Genomic DNA, 15,470 nt, shown 5'->3' with positions numbered 1-15,470 from the left:
TGTGCGCCGGAAGTGCTTCCCCGGGAGCGCGGCGACGAGCGGACGACTACATTTACGGGATCTCCAGGCGGCCCAGAGTTGGTGAGCGCTTTTTACCTTTACGAGAGGTGGGTGGGGGCGGGCACGCGGCCTCCTGCACCCGGGAGGGGGCAGCGAGCGGGCGGGCGGGCGTTTCCGCGGTGGAACGTGGAGTTTCCCGCTGAATTTGAACTGTGCAGGGATTCTGCTCCTGCTGTTGAGGGGGAGAGACGCAGCAAGTTTGGCATAAAGGAAATTGTTGAGGCTGTGGTATAGGTTCACTTCTCTTTAGCACCATAATAGGCAAAAAGAGGGCTGAGCTAGGTGGCATCGGTGACCCCAGGTCAGTTAGTAAGTCGATAAATTTACTGAATGTGTTCGACGTGCCCAGTTTGGTTATAGGCACTTCAGGAGTTACAAAAAAGTGTAAAGCGGCCTTTTTCTGGAGGATCCCTCAGTCTTGTTGGCGAGACAAGGTCAATTTGGGGACACTTGAATTCACACGAAGACTCATCCTGAGTATTGGTATGGACAACTGTAAAACTTCCTGGCACCTTTTTTCTCCCTATAAATCTGTAATGGGAAAACACTGCTTTTTCTCTAAGTGGCTGTAAACAGGCCCATCATTCCTACAGAAACATCAGAAAATAATGCAGGATAGTTTATACTTCTACCCACCGGCACACGCAGACCAGCCCTCTAGCCATTCCTGGGAGCCTGCGTGCCAGCAGCCCGGAACTCAGAGCCTCTCGTGGAGCCTGCACGATCAATCCAGGTCGAAGCTGATGTCTTCTAGAGAGACGGAAGTGCAATCCAGCCAGGGCGCAGCAGAATTTTGAGAGGCCCGAAGGCCTCTGTGTCCGCCAGGGGACCGCTGGGACTAATTCTTTCGGCAAACTTGTGGCCAGCCAGAACTGCCATGCTTCACATCCCTGTTAATCCGTGGTTACCGCCTGAGATGTAAGCCCTTTTGTTCTTCTATGCTACACCCTCATCCCCGTGCTGCTTTGTGCTCGCTCCCTCTCCCTTTAGGCTATCACTGCTTCTCCCTCCTTTTCTTCCCACATTTCACCCCTCAGCACAGGAGCTGTGTTCTCTGAAACCTGCTCTGCTCAACAAACTCTTTTACAGATTCAACCTCTTTATGGAAATTATCTTAAATCTCTTGACTCTAATACTTGTTTTTTCTCTCCAGTCATGTCAGTTGAGCCCTTTCTCCGACCCCTGCATTTATGGGTGGATCATGGCTCTTGCTTCCCTGGCTTAGGCAGTAAAAAATCTGCCTGCATTGTGGGAGAACCGGGTTCGATCCCTGGGTCGGGAAGATACACTGGAGAAGGAAATGGCAACTCACTCCAGTATTCTTGCCTGGAAAATCCCATGGACAGAGGGACCTCGAGGGCTACAGTCCATGGGGTCACAAAAAGTCGACTGAGCAACTAACACTTTCTTTCATGGCTCTAGACATATTCAACTTATTTCCATTTCTAATGCTTTTATCTTCTGTCAGTGTCTTTGCAAAGTTCTTTTTTTCTCTGAGACATTTGATTTTCCTTATCCCAAGCCTACCCCTTTCTGGTTTATTCCTACATCTGCTAAAAAAATCTCAGTTTTAGTCAGTTTCTCTGCATGGTGTTCCTAACCTCCCACAGACAGAGTTAAGTACCCTTGCCATGTGCTAAGTGCTCTCTACTTGCCTTTTAGTAGCATTTATCAGATGCATCCTGATTGCTTATCTCTTTGTCTTTGCTACTATGCTAGGCTTTAGCTCCTAGGAGGAACTGTATTTGTCTTGTTTACATTTATAACTCTAGTGCCTAATAGGCAGTCAAGAATTTCTTGAATCATTGCAGTTGCTGCAGATACAGTCTCAGAATTCAGGTAGTTGATGTCATCTTCTGATTTTAAAATGTAAAAATCTTTCAAAAGGCATCAGCTGCAGCTACAGCTGCTTTGGCTATGTGACTGTGTGCTCCCAGTGTTGCCAGAGTGCCCAGTTCTTTTCAAGGAAAGTTGGAAATACAGTTTCTTAAAGAGGCTATCTCCTAGTTTGTAAATGTGGTCAATGGAATAATGTTTTATTAAGAAAAAAAACCTGGGGCAAACAAGTCACATGTGGCTTCTTAGTCATTGGTTTGGAATCTGTTTTAAGTGTTGTAGGGTTCAGGAATGGGCTTTCTGGAGAATAATAGATCTTGAACTGGGCCTTGATGGATGTTTGGAAATTGAGTGAGAGAACCAAAAGAAGTATTCCAGTTGGAGAAGTAAGTGTTCTTACTCTCGGGTAGTGTTCTAACTCTAGGGCAGTGTTCATTACTTTGTGACGCGGTGAGGAGGAAGGCATGGAGAGAACAGGAGGTTAGGTGAAATAACAGAAAGGGGGCATATGAAGGGCAGAGACGTTTGGATTTGTTACAGTTAATTAATAAACTATTAGGGTTCTTGTTCAGGGAGACTTCAGTTATGAATTTTAGCATGGTTAATTGAGTGTCTGTCATAAGCAGGGAATGGAGGGTAAAAGACAGGAAGGAGCCTGGCCAGTTAAGACTGTAACCTTTATCCATATGTGAAATGAGGTTTAGATTTGAAAATATTATACTCAGTCAAACATCTGATAATTTTGCCTGTTAATTTCTGTTACTTGTTCACTTACGATGAACAGTCAAGAAGCTACTGCTGCTGCTGCTGCTAAGTCGCTTCAGTCGTGTCCAACTCTGTGCCACCCCGTAGACGGCAGCCCATGAGGCTCCCCTGTCCCTGGGATTCTCCAGGCAAGAACACTGAAGTGGGTTGCCATTTCCTTCTCCAATGCATGAAAGTGAAAAGTGAAAGTGAAGTCACTCAGTCGAGTCTGACGCTTAGCGACCCCATGGACTGTGGCCCACCAGGCTCCTTCGTCCATGGGATTTTCCAGGCAAGAGTGCTGGAGTGGGGTGCCATTGCCTTCTCCCAAGAAGCTACTACTAAGTATTTAATACTTAAAGAAGTTTTCTTAAAACAGTGAAAAGTCAAGTAACGTGGCACTAGTAGAGAATGCAGCACTCTAACAGTACTCAGTTCTGATGTTCATTATGAAGCGAGCAGCGATCTTCTTTCTTCTAGCTTCTTCACCTTCAGTCCATCCTGTGTAGTTTCAGGTTAATCTTCTGGAATGACATTTTCCTCTCACTTTGTTTCTAGGTTTAAAAGCCTGCAGGGAGCTCCTCCTCTAGTTTTTTGCTTTGTTGTGCCATTTAATGCCTTTGAATTTGTTCTCTCTGCCCTTGCCTGTTTGCTCTGTGAAGCAATGTGATATGGTGGAAAAGGCTTCACTTTTAAAGTCATATAGGCCTGAGGCTGCGGAGAAGGCAATGGCACCCCACTCCAATACTCTTGCCTGGAAAATCCCATGGACAGAGGAGCCTGGTAGGCTACAGTCCATGGGGTTGCTAAGAGTTGGGCACGACTGAGCGACTTCACTTTCGCTTTTCGCTTTCATGCATTGGAGAAGGAAATGGCAGCCCACTCCAGTGTTCTTGCCTGGAGAATCCCAGAGACAGTGGGCCCCCGTCTATGGGGTTGCACAGAGTTGGATATGACTGAAGCGACTTAGCAGCAGCAGGCCTGAGTCTGATTCTAGGCTCCCTAAGCCTCTGAGATTTGAGCTTTTCAGAGCCTCTGTGTTTTTTTCTGGAACGGGAGGGATAATATCTTCTTCAGGGGAGGAAATGAAAGCTTGTTAAGTACCTAAGCAGGCTCATTTCTGCTCCTTTGCAAAATGAATCTTCTGCCTCATCATTTGTATCTTTCTTAGGCACATTTCCATTCTGTTTTCTTGGATTCTACCATTTACTGTTGCTCATCCGCATTCAAGTGATCTTATATTTGATTATAGCTTCCCTGGTGGCTCAAACGGTAAAGCGTCTGCCTGCAATGCAGGAGACCCAGGTTCAGTTCCTGGGTTGGGAAGATCGCCTGGAGAAGGAAATGGCAATCCACTCCAAAACTCTTGGCTGGAAAATCCCATGGACGGAGGAGCCTGATAGGCTACAGTCCATGAGGTCGCAAAGAGTCGGACACGACTGAGCGACTTCACTTCACTTCATATTTGATTATATTTGAATTTTCTTGGCTTTTTTAAACTGCCATTGCCTGTATTTATCTCTGAGCACTGAACAGTGATTAATTTCTGTGGATTCTTTGCTTTATTTTGACCATTTTAGTTGACATCCAATGTTTTTATTTTCCTCATACACTTTATATTCTAAAATTTATTTTTGTTTCAGATGTCTGGAATTTTAAACATTTTCAAGTAGAAATAGTATTATGTAATTTTTAGGCTCAGGCCAACAATTAAAAACTTATTTTAATTTAGAATATCAGGAATATGTTTACCTTGTCATCAATGGATCACATCCTAAGGTGAAATAAGTTTAAGATTAAAAAAAAAAATGTCCCAGGCAACTATATAGGGATTTTAGAGAATAAGATCTAAGTATTAGTATTTTTTGAAGCTCTCTAGATGATCCTCATGTGAAGACAGGGTTGAGAATCACTGCTTTAGGTGCTGGAGCTAAAGGATTCTCATTGGTACCATTTGCTCAAAAATGAAGTGGCATTAGTGTCAGGAGAAGTGTGATAAGACTCATAATCTAATAGTGCTCATTGGAAGTTTTCTGAATAACCAAAAGGTAAAAACCAATATTTAGGTTCTCCAGAATAGCTCATATAAGTGGTCATATGAATAATATGTATATTTGGCCTATATTTAATAAGTACCTTTACTCTGCTAAACAACAGAAGTAAGAGAGGTACACAGTCATTGCCTTTGCAGTGGTGTTTAGTTTGGGAGGGAGGAGAGGAAGGAAAGTAAATTGAATATGATGTTATATAGTACTAATATAGTAGGGTGCTTTAAGAGGCCTGAAGAAGAAACTTCACTCTTTCTGGAGAATATAAGAAAATCTTACATTTTAGCTGAATCCTGAAGGAGGAGTAGAGAGTTAAGGCAGATTAAGTTGAAGAAAGATATTCTAGGCAGGAGAAAGGTTGCCATGATAGGGTGATGAGAAATAGTGGCATACTTGCAGAACAAAATGTAGTTTGGTTTGTCTGGAGGTTCTGGAGACTGTCTGGGAATTGGTAGGTGAAACTGGAGAGATAAGAGAAAAGTCAAAAATAAGCCTTTTTCAAGTTTAGGCGGAGACTTCATTCTTAGGAAATGGGAGAGTCACTGAGAGACTTTTAAACTAGCTGTCTCATGAGAACACTCTTGCTATAGTTGTTGGGTGTAGGAGGTGACATCAGAAGCAAGGAGACCAATGTTTTACTGCTGGAGGGTCCAATGACTAGATTAAAAGGATATGAACAAAGACATTGATTGCTGGAATAGGGGAGTGGAGACATGTGCCTTATATATTGAGGTGATAGAAATAATTGGCTTTAGTTAACTGAGATATGATAAATTTTGGTTCTTGTGTGACTCAGGTTTCTGATTTGGGCCTTTGGTTATCCGATATGGTGTCACTGACCAAAATAGGGAAGACAGGAGATGAAGCAAGTTTCTGAGTAGTGTGAAGGCATACTGAATTGGAGGTGCTGTGAGATATCCTCTTGAAAGGAAGTGGGGATGTGGGAGTCATTTATCTAAAGAGGGCATGTTACCAGCATTAACAGATATTTTCCATGGATACTGAACACATACATTGTATGGATTGTTCTAGGTGCTTAATTTTAATAAATTAACAATGTAGATCATATAGTTCATATTCCTAGTAGCAAGGAACCAGTAATGTAGATCAGAGTTATCTAGTATCTTAGCTGATTAGTGCTATGAAAAAAAAATAGCAAAATTAGGGGAATCTGGTAGAAAAATGACATTAAGACGACTTTGGAAGTGACATTGAGGGTTAACCATGCAAATACCTGGAGAAAAGCATTCTGGGTGGGGAACTGCTAGTGGAAAGGCCTGAAATGTTACCTAATTGCTAACTGTGGTTTGCTATCAAATCAGTTATTGAATGAATATAAAGAATGAAAGGAATGCATTGGGGAAGGAAGGAAAGCTATTTATCCTGAGTGTATTTAATACTGGAAGTTGACTAGAGAGATCTTTCTCTAATGCCTTACCTGTGGAATCAAAGCATAAATAGTTTGACAGGAGGATATTGCACTCAGCATTCTTTATGGTCCAGCTCTCATATCCGTACATGACAATTGGAAAAACCATAGCTTTGACTGTATGGACCTTTGTCGATGAAATGATGTCTTTGCTTTGTAATACACTGTCTAGATTTGTTATAGGTTTCCTTCCAAGGAGCAAACATCTAATTTCATGGCTGTAGTCACCATCTGCAGTTTTCTTTGAGCCCAGGAAAATAAATCTGCCACTGTTGCCATCTCTTAAGCTCTTCTGCCTCTGTTAGATCCTTACTGTTTCTGTTGTGTATTGTGCACATCCTTGCATGAAATAGTCCCTTGACATCTCTAGTTTTCTTGAAGAGATCTCTAGTCTGCCATTCTACTGTTTTCCTCTGTTTTTTTGCATTGTTCATTGAAGAAGTCCTCATCTCTCCTTAGTATTCTCAGTTCAGTTCAGTTCAGTCGCTCAGTCGTGTCTGACTTTTTGCGACTCCATGAATTGCAGCACGCCAGGCCTCCCTGTCCATCACCAACTCCCGGAGTTCACTCAGACTCATGTCCATCGAGCCGGTGCTGCCATCCAGCCATCTCATCCTCTGTCGTCCCCTTCTCCTCCCGCCCTCAAACCCTCCCAGCATCAAGTCTTTTCCAGTGAGCCAACTCTTTGCATGAGGTGGCCAAAGTCCTGGAGTTTCAGCTTTAGCATCATTCCTTCCAAAGAAATCCCAGGCTGATCTCCTTCAGAATGGACTGGTTGGATCTCCTTGCAGTCCAAGGGACTCTCAGGAGTCTTCTCCAACACCACAGTTCAAAAGCATCAATTCTTTGGTGCTCAGCTTTCTTCACAGTCCAACTCTCATATCCATACATATCAATTCAGTTGGGTATATCTTTCCCTTTCTCCCTGCTTTCGCTTCTTTTCTTTCCTCAGCTATTTTGTAAAGCCTCCTCAGACAACCACTTTGCCTTCTTGCATTTCTTTTTCTTTTGGATGATTTTGGTCACTGGCTCCTATACAGTGTTATGAACCTCTGTCCACAGTTTTTCAGGCACTCTGTATTCCTGATCTAATCCCTTGAATATATTTGTCAACTCCAATGTATAATCATAAAGGATTTGATTTAGGTCATACCTGAGTGGCCTAGTGGTTTTCCCTAGTTTTTTCAATTTAAGCCTGAATTTTGCAGTAAGGAGCTGATGATCGGAGCCACAGTCAGCTCCAGGTCTTGTTTTTGCTGGCTATATAGAGCTTCTCTGTCTTCAGCTGCAAAGAATATAATCAATCTGATTTTGATATTGACCATTGGTGATACCCATGTGTAAAGTCGTCTCTTATGTTGTTGGAAAAGGGTGCTTGCTTGATCAGTGTGTCCTCTTGGCAAAATTCTGTTAGACTTTGCCCTGCTCCGTTTTGTACTACAAGGCCAAATTTGCCTGTTACTCCAGGATCTCTTGACTTCCTACTTTTGCATTCCATCCCCTATGATGAAAAGAACTAACATCACTTTTTTGGTGTTCTACAAGGTCTTGTAGGTCTTCATAGAACCATTCAACCTCAGCTTCTTTAGCATTACTGGTTGGGGCATAGGCTTGGATTACTGTGATATTGAATGGTTTGCCTTGGAAATGAACTGAGCTCATTTGGTCATTTTTGAGATTGTACTCAAGTATTGCATTCCCAACTCTCTTGTGAACCATGAGGGCTACTCCGTTTCTTCTAAAGGGATTCTTGCTCACAGCAGTAGATATAATGGTCATCTGAATTAAATTCACCCATTCCTGTCCATTTTAGTTTACTGATTCCACAGGATGTTGATGTTCACACTTGCCATCTCTTTGCCATCTCCTTCTTGACCACATCTAATTTACCTTGACTCATGGACCTAACATTCCAAGTTCCCATGCAGTATTCTTCTTTACAGCATCGGACATTATTTTCACCACCAAACACATCCCAGCTGAGCGTTGTTTTCACTTTGGCCCAGCAGCTTCATTCTTTCTGGAGCTGTTAGTAACTGCCCTCTGCTCTTCTCTATGTTGGACACCTTCCTTTCTGGGGGGCTCTTCTTTCAGTGTCTCATCTTTTTGCCTTTTTGTGTTGTTCATATGGTTCTCGCAACAAGATTACTGTAGTGATTTGCCATTCCCTCCTCCAGTGGGCCATATTTTGTCAGAACTCTTCACTTGACCCGTCCATTTTGGGTGGCCCTGCATGGTGTGGCTCGTATCTTTGTTGAGTTACAGAAGCCCCTTCTCCATGACAAGGCTGTGATCCATGAAAGGGAGTATTGGTTATTAGCAAACTTCTGAAGCCTATATTTCCCACACTGAAGTCTAATTCTGTTCTCTGCCTAATTGTGATGTAGAGGGTCCTTCCATTTTTCTGTTGTATTCTTCAGTTTTCATGTGGTGTTGGATTAGAGAACTTTACTAGAGTACTTCTGATACTCCTCTAATGGGTGGAGGTTAGTGAAGTGATGACAGGTAAATAAACATCATCACTTCACTTTGCTGGGAGTCTAAGCTCCTTGGTTTAATTTAGCTGATGAGCTTCAATTACAGAAGGGGTCAATAGCCTTAATCTGGGTAATGTCATAAACATGTGCCTCTGTTCTGAAGATTGCTGTGCTCATCACTTATTCTTAAATGCTTCAAAAATTACACACAAACTCTTTGAATTCAAGATGATACTAGCATATTCTTCCCTCATTGCCCTACACTACCTTCATCATATCCTCCTGCTCTAATACCTTTTCCCTTTTCTGTTATTTTAAAATCTAGCTTAAAGTCCATTTTCTTTACAGCCCATTGTTTTTTCCCTTTCTTTTGCAGGTAATCATCAAACTATGTCTTCTGTTTTGTTTTACTAACAGTACATGGTTGCATACGGAGTTGTCTATTTATATTTCTATGTTTCCCACTTATATAGGTTTCTTAAGAATGAAAGGGGTGTTTTCTACTAATGGATGCTAATTGTTTTGCTACACCAAGCTCTATTTAATTTCACCACTGTCTTGTGCTCTATTATTTTATACACTTATTCTGAAAATACATAGTAATTTAGATAATAAAGATTATATTTTGTTGTTGCTGTTTTATAAAAGCAATAGGTATGGGAAGAGAATGTTTAAAAGCTAAATAGCTGCATATTCACTAAAAATATTAATATTTTGGTGTATTCACTAGTAAGAAGTAACTTTAAAAAGTGAAATAATTGATTATAAGAGATTGCTTTATAGCCTAATGTTTATATTTAATCACAGTGATATAGACAATTAAATGTGTATTTTTATTTGTGAAGGAAACTGATTTCCTTTTATAATATTATTCCTATAATTACAGTAACTGAAATTTTAAATTAAGGTCCTTAAAAAATGTCAACTTTTTAAAGTAAAGAGAATTTACTTTATTTACCAAATAGTTTTACTTGAAATGTGATTTTTATAGCTCCTGATAAGGTGAATATTGGGGCATCATTAGGTATGGAGTCAAATATGCCAAATTGTCATAGATTTAAGTAGGAGTTGAAGTTTTGGTAATAGTAGTGTAGTATCTAGCTGTTTTGTGGATGCTGTTTGTTTCTAGTAGAAATTAAGTTCAGAATACAGTTTGATGCCTTACAGAAGATATATTCAGCAAATTCAGTTGAGAGTTTGATGCTGGATAAATTCATGTTAAAGTTTTTTACAAAATTGTGATAAAATATACATAAAATTTTCCGTTTTCGCCATTTGCGCATAGGATTTGGTGATATTAGGTTCATCATGTTGTTATGCGACCATCACCACCACCCAGGGCTCTTCCATCTCCCCAAAGTGAAATAACATACCTGTTAACAGTAACTCCCTATCTAATAAATTTGCTTTTATTTAAGGTTGTTTCCTGTCTCTGGATTTTAACTCTGCGGTTCATTTCTTTACACTTAGCTCTTCCACAAATGAATTTAATTGGTCTCTTGTCTCTTGATGATGTATATTCTAGATAGTGCTATTTTGACTTTCTGTATGATTATGTTTCTTAATTTTTGCTTTGTTCTAGCTGCTTTATTTCCAGTTATTGGGCTTCATAAAAGTTAATTACTTTCACTTTCTTTGCTGCTTTTTTCCCTTAGCTTCTTTAAGTTGTGGATTGATTGATTAAAGTAGAAATACTGTGAGGTAATTGCAATAAAATTTTTGTCTTTGTCTTCCAAACTGCCAGGCAATAAAAGGGAACTAGATCAAGAGTGACCTATAAATTTAAGACTATAAATAGTCTTATATCTTCACTCAGCGAGTGAGGCACTTCTCAAAATTTTTGTACGGAAATTAGGTGAGCCACTCCTCTGTCCTTTGAATTTCATGCAAAGTGGTAGGTAGAGCTAGAGCCTTGAGTAGAGTTAGTTACTTTTTTTTAAAAGTTAAGAATATTTGAGATATTTGCAAATTTCATCATGAGTCATACATGCCTTTTTTCTTCTTTTTTTCATTTTATGTAAGGTTGCTCAGTGTACTTTGTATATTTTGAAGGAAAATCATTAGAAGTTTTCCTTTGAATTTACACCTAATAAATTGAGTGTTCTTTGATGAGCTGATGATTATTGGTTTGATACTGGGATTACTTTTGAAGACGGGACCATTTATTACCAATATAAAAATGTAGGGTTTTTCAGACTAAAAAGATGTCAGATTTTCTTTCAATATGCTTTAAAGCTAGTTTTCTAGGTGAAAATGACCTTCAGCATCTAGTGCAGTCCTTTCAGAGAAAGCTTAAGAGAGATACCCTGTCCACCTCTCAGTTGGCAAAATTAGACTAAAAATCTTCTTGACAACAAAATGTTGTTGTTATGAAACTTGAGTGGCCTCTGGTGGTCAAAATAATATATTCTGTTTTCAAAGGTGTGTTTGAAGGGAGTTTTGCTTATTAAGGCACATAATTTTTTATTTTAAGAGCTTGTACAAATGAATGAAAGCTTAATTATATTTCTCCATTGGTATGTACAGACACAAATCCTTACGTCTGTATTCCCCCCCACCTACAGGAAATTGTTGACAACTTTAAATTTGATTCCTGAAAGGACTCAAGTAAGTAGAATAGTAATTATTCATACATTTTTGTTGGTATGAGAAGCCAGTAGATTTCAGTAATTTAGTATTGCATCTTGTTAAGAAACTATATAGTATTTCTTTAGAGCTCTTGTAGTTTTTCTTTCTCATTAGTTACCTAATCTTACTTTAATCCTTATGTTCTCCTTTAGTTCATTAATTTATATTCATAATTTTTGCCATCACTTAACATGTGTTATTTATTGAATGATTTTCAGGACACTTAAAAACAATTATCTGTTTTTATAATAATAAGGTGTGTAAAACATGTAGTGAAAATATTTACCCTCCTGTACTTCAGCCGTCTCATTTTCCCCAGAGGCAGGCACGGTTACGTTCTCTTGCTTATACTCCCAGGAGTAGTCTGTGCAGAAGCATGTGTGTATTCATATCCTGCTTTTTTACTTCCAAGGTGTCTGCATACTCTACATGTCTCCCCTTTGCTTTTTTTTACTTAGCAGTGTATCTTGACAGTCTTTCCATATTGTTATATATGATATTACTTTTCCTTGACGTGGTTTGCATAGAATTACTTTCTGTGAATGTATATTTCATTTAATCTGTACCCTCCTGAGGGATATTTTAGGTGGCTTTCAGTCTTTGCCATGCACACATACAAATATAAGTAGATGGGAATTGCCAGGTCAAAGCGTATGTGTATTTAACATTTTTAATAGGTACTGTCAAATTGTTTCCAATCTGTTCCAAATTATATTTCATTAATGTATGAATGTTGCTTTCCTTACCCTGGGGTTCCCTGGTAACTCAACTGGTAAAGAATCTGCCTGCAATGCAGGAGACCCTGGTTTGATTCCTGGGTCCAATAGAGCCGCTGGAGAAGGGAACGGCTACCCACTCCAGTATTCTTGGGTTTCCTGGGTGGCTCAGCTGGTAAAGAATCCACCTGCAACGCGGGAGACCTGGGTTTGATGCCTGGGATAAGGAAATGGCTGCCCACTCCAGTATTCTGATCTGGAGAATTCCATGGACCGTGTAAAACATGGGGTCACAAAGAGTTGGACACCACTGAATGACTTTCACTTTTCTTACTTTCATCAAAACAGATTTTGCAGAGCTTTGCACCATTAAAGTTTTAGTTTTCATCTTTATTTTGCAGAAAGGTGAGCATCTTTTCAAAAGATTGAGCAATTGCATTCCTTTTTTTATGAACTGTGTCATATATTTGTTTTTCTTTAGGGTGGTTGGGGGTTTTTTTTTGCCCCCTGTGGTTTGATATCTTAAGTAGGATAAAACCTAACTCATTGTTTAGATTGAAACTTTTTTACTGAAACCTGGATTCAGTAAAGGTAGGAGAGGAGAAGTAATGTTGACAGTTCCTTTTAAGCTTCCATCAATTCTTCTACCTGAAAGACTGTTTACTTTGAAATAACATTGTTAATAATGTCTGATTATAGAGTTGGAATTCAGGTTAATTTATCCATAATGCTGCTAAGTCACTTCAGTCGTGTCCGACTCTGTGCAACCCCATAGACGGCAGCCCACCAGGCTCCCCCATCCCTGGGATTCTCCAGGCAAGAACGCTGGAGTGGGTTGCCATTTCCTTTTCCAATGCGTGAAAGTGAAAAGTAAAATTGAAGTCACTCAGTTGTGTCCGACCCTCAGCGACCCCATGGACTGCAGCCTTCCAGGCTCCTCCATCCATGGAATTTTCCAGGCAAGAGTACTGGAGTGGGGTGCCATTGCCTTCTCCAAATTTATCCATAATAGTAAAAGCTAATTTATAACTTAAGATTTCCCCTGACACCTTTGGTTAGTTAATTTTATTTGGTCTGTTTGTATTAGAACACAATATAGTTTTGTTTTTTTAAGAGAAAATTAAGGTTGATATTACTATGATAGTGTTAAAAAATATTGCTCTCATCTTCCAGCCTTTATTTTTCCCTTAGCCTAAACTAACCTAGAATATTACAGTTCTGTGCTGCCAAAACGGGATGTTCATTCTTTTTTCTCCCCCTTAGTATTCCGTCATAAAGAACCCCACCAAAAATCTCTTGATGTGTGTCTTTGAAATATTTTTCTTCTTCACAGATCTGTGGACTACGCATGTGGACTTGTTGCCTTGTTTTCCGTGTACTAAAAGGCCCTAACTTGGTACCTGTCCCATTTTTGCTTCTTGCTCGAGATCATCTGTCTACTCGTCAGGATGGTTCACTATACGGCTGTACTGCTCCATGAGTACTTTACCCTCTTTCAGTTCTATCCTGTTAAACATTTGTCATCTCTCTGGGGCTACCTGCCTGTTTTTGTAGATAGAATGTTTTTGGAGCATGGCCACACCCATACATTTATACATATTGCTTGTGACTGCTTTCATGTTATAAAATAGCAGAATTGAGCAGTTGTAACAAAGACCTGTTACCTACAGTGCCAAAAATATTTGTCTGGTCCTTTACAGAAACATTTGCCAACTCCTCAACTATAGCATAAGCGCTTTATGTAAATGACTTATGGGCTGTTTCCTACACCCTGTTCTCATCTTCTCTCTTGTTTGCATTGCTAACTTGTTCACAGATGCTCTTTTATGAGGACTCTGTATCACACTGCATTAGCTCTCTACCCAGAATGTGTCAGCTCTCTGTCAAAGTAGGAGTCTCTCTTTGCATCCCACATGTGAAGAATGCTGGCAAAACTTTTAATTTCAAATTTTATAAAGGTGCCTTGGCATTAAAATGAGATTATAGGATTGAAAAAAATCAAGAGTAGTTTCTTTCAGGGTTTGTTTAGTGTGTTTTTACAGGATTGTTTACTTAGTATTTTTTCCAGGTAAAACCACTTCATTGGATGTACAGAGAGACAGTAAACTCTTAAGGATGTAGAAAAGATGAAGCTGCAGTTGTACACATCATTCAGCTTTGCTGATCAGTCTCTCATACTAGTCATTAAAATGAATCTTTTCTGATTTTTACACTATGAGAATGGAAAACTTGTGGTCATATGAATCTTCCCATAGTTGATTGGAATATGGTCTTTGAAGCTTTTCATAGCCTTGGAAATTGAAGAAAGGTGGGACTTTTTACTACATTTTTTTTTTAAAAGAAAATTTCAAAATTATTTTTGAAGAATTGTTGTAATTCCTTTTGATCACTTACATTTATTCCCCCTTAAGTGTCTCTAGAAAATATTTGGATCAGAATGTAATAACTTACCTTTTCCTTTTTTTACTTATTTGCTAGTAACCTAAAACCCATTATTCTCTGGTTTCTTTTTTTATTCTTTAGTGGCTTACAGAGGAGATGAAATGTGGTCTGAGGGACGATATGACTATGAAAGACTTCCAAGAGAAAGAGTGCCTCCTCGAAGTCACCCCAGTGTAAGTTCTTACGTTAGAATAATTCAGAACCTAGTGTCCAAGTGAATTTTCCGTCAAAGCTAGCTGAAATGCAGATAGATCAAGCTTTTGAAAGTCAAAAGTTTGAAAATAAAAGGTAACATTTTGTTTGTGTAGAAAATCTATAGTTTATATTTCTTATTTAAATTTCTAAAAGGGAGGGCTTGTATTGATTGTAATTTGTGAAGAAAATTCGAGGTTTGATAAAACTCAGACCATCAGTTAACAAAGAAGTATTTTGGCAAGGGGCAACTCAGGGACAGGCAGGCAGTTTCTGGCATGCTCTTCTACTGCTTTTCTCTTTGTTGCTCTGGGAGTTAGTAATTTGAGCCAGTCCTTTTCTTTGCTCAAGGAGCTTGCTGTTTTGCTTTTTATTCCCAGCACTGTGTTTATAACCTGGCACATAGTAGGCACTCATGTGTATTGACTGGTGTATGTTCTCTCTCTTTCTCTCCTCAAAATCCTCCGCAGAGATCCAAGGGAGGATCTGGGGAAGGTCAAGAAGTGGTGAATCTTAAACTTTTGCTTAGGGGGACTGGGCTCATTGTGATGGTATATGAGTATATTATGAATTCATTATATACCATCAAAAGGCACAAAGATTTGTTTATATGTTAGTTGTTTTTTACTTCTGTAAGTAAGTCCTCTAACCCTCTTAGGTGGGTGATATCACCTTCATGATTGTCATTTCTGCTAAGTTACAGCTTACATTGGGGTTGATCTAAAGTGATTTAAGGTGGAAAAAATGAAGAGGCCTACCATATTTCAGAAGGGGCAGATTTAATTATTACCAAATGTCATTTTTTCCAGGTTAACTTATAGACTTGATGTTTCTAATAAATATCTCAAAAATATTTTCAGCTTGATAGAATTATTTTATAGTTTGCCTAGAACAAACA

General features: G+C 39.4%; 1 protein-coding gene across 4 annotated transcripts in view; it reads left to right on the top strand.

The window, feature by feature from the left end:
- The first annotated feature begins 42 nt into the window (after window positions 1-42).
- Window positions 43-15,470, top strand: part of PPHLN1 (periphilin 1) — a 170,856-nt gene continuing 155,428 nt past the window's right edge. For all 4 annotated transcript variants that reach the window (XM_068969745.1, XM_068969744.1, XM_068969743.1 and 1 more), the window contains exons 1-2: window positions 43-81; window positions 14,462-14,553. In XM_068969745.1, coding sequence (XP_068825846.1) covers window positions 14,482-14,553 — 72 coding nt within the window. In that variant the 5' untranslated portion in view covers window positions 43-81; window positions 14,462-14,481. The remainder of the gene's footprint in view (window positions 82-14,461; window positions 14,554-15,470) is intronic.

This window comes from Capricornis sumatraensis, chromosome 4 (assembly GCF_032405125.1).
Source record: "Capricornis sumatraensis isolate serow.1 chromosome 4, serow.2, whole genome shotgun sequence".
Classification (NCBI taxonomy): Eukaryota; Metazoa; Chordata; class Mammalia; order Artiodactyla; family Bovidae; genus Capricornis; species Capricornis sumatraensis.
The sequence above is the reverse complement of the archived record's forward strand: the minus strand, read 5'-3'. Positions and strand labels throughout refer to the sequence as shown.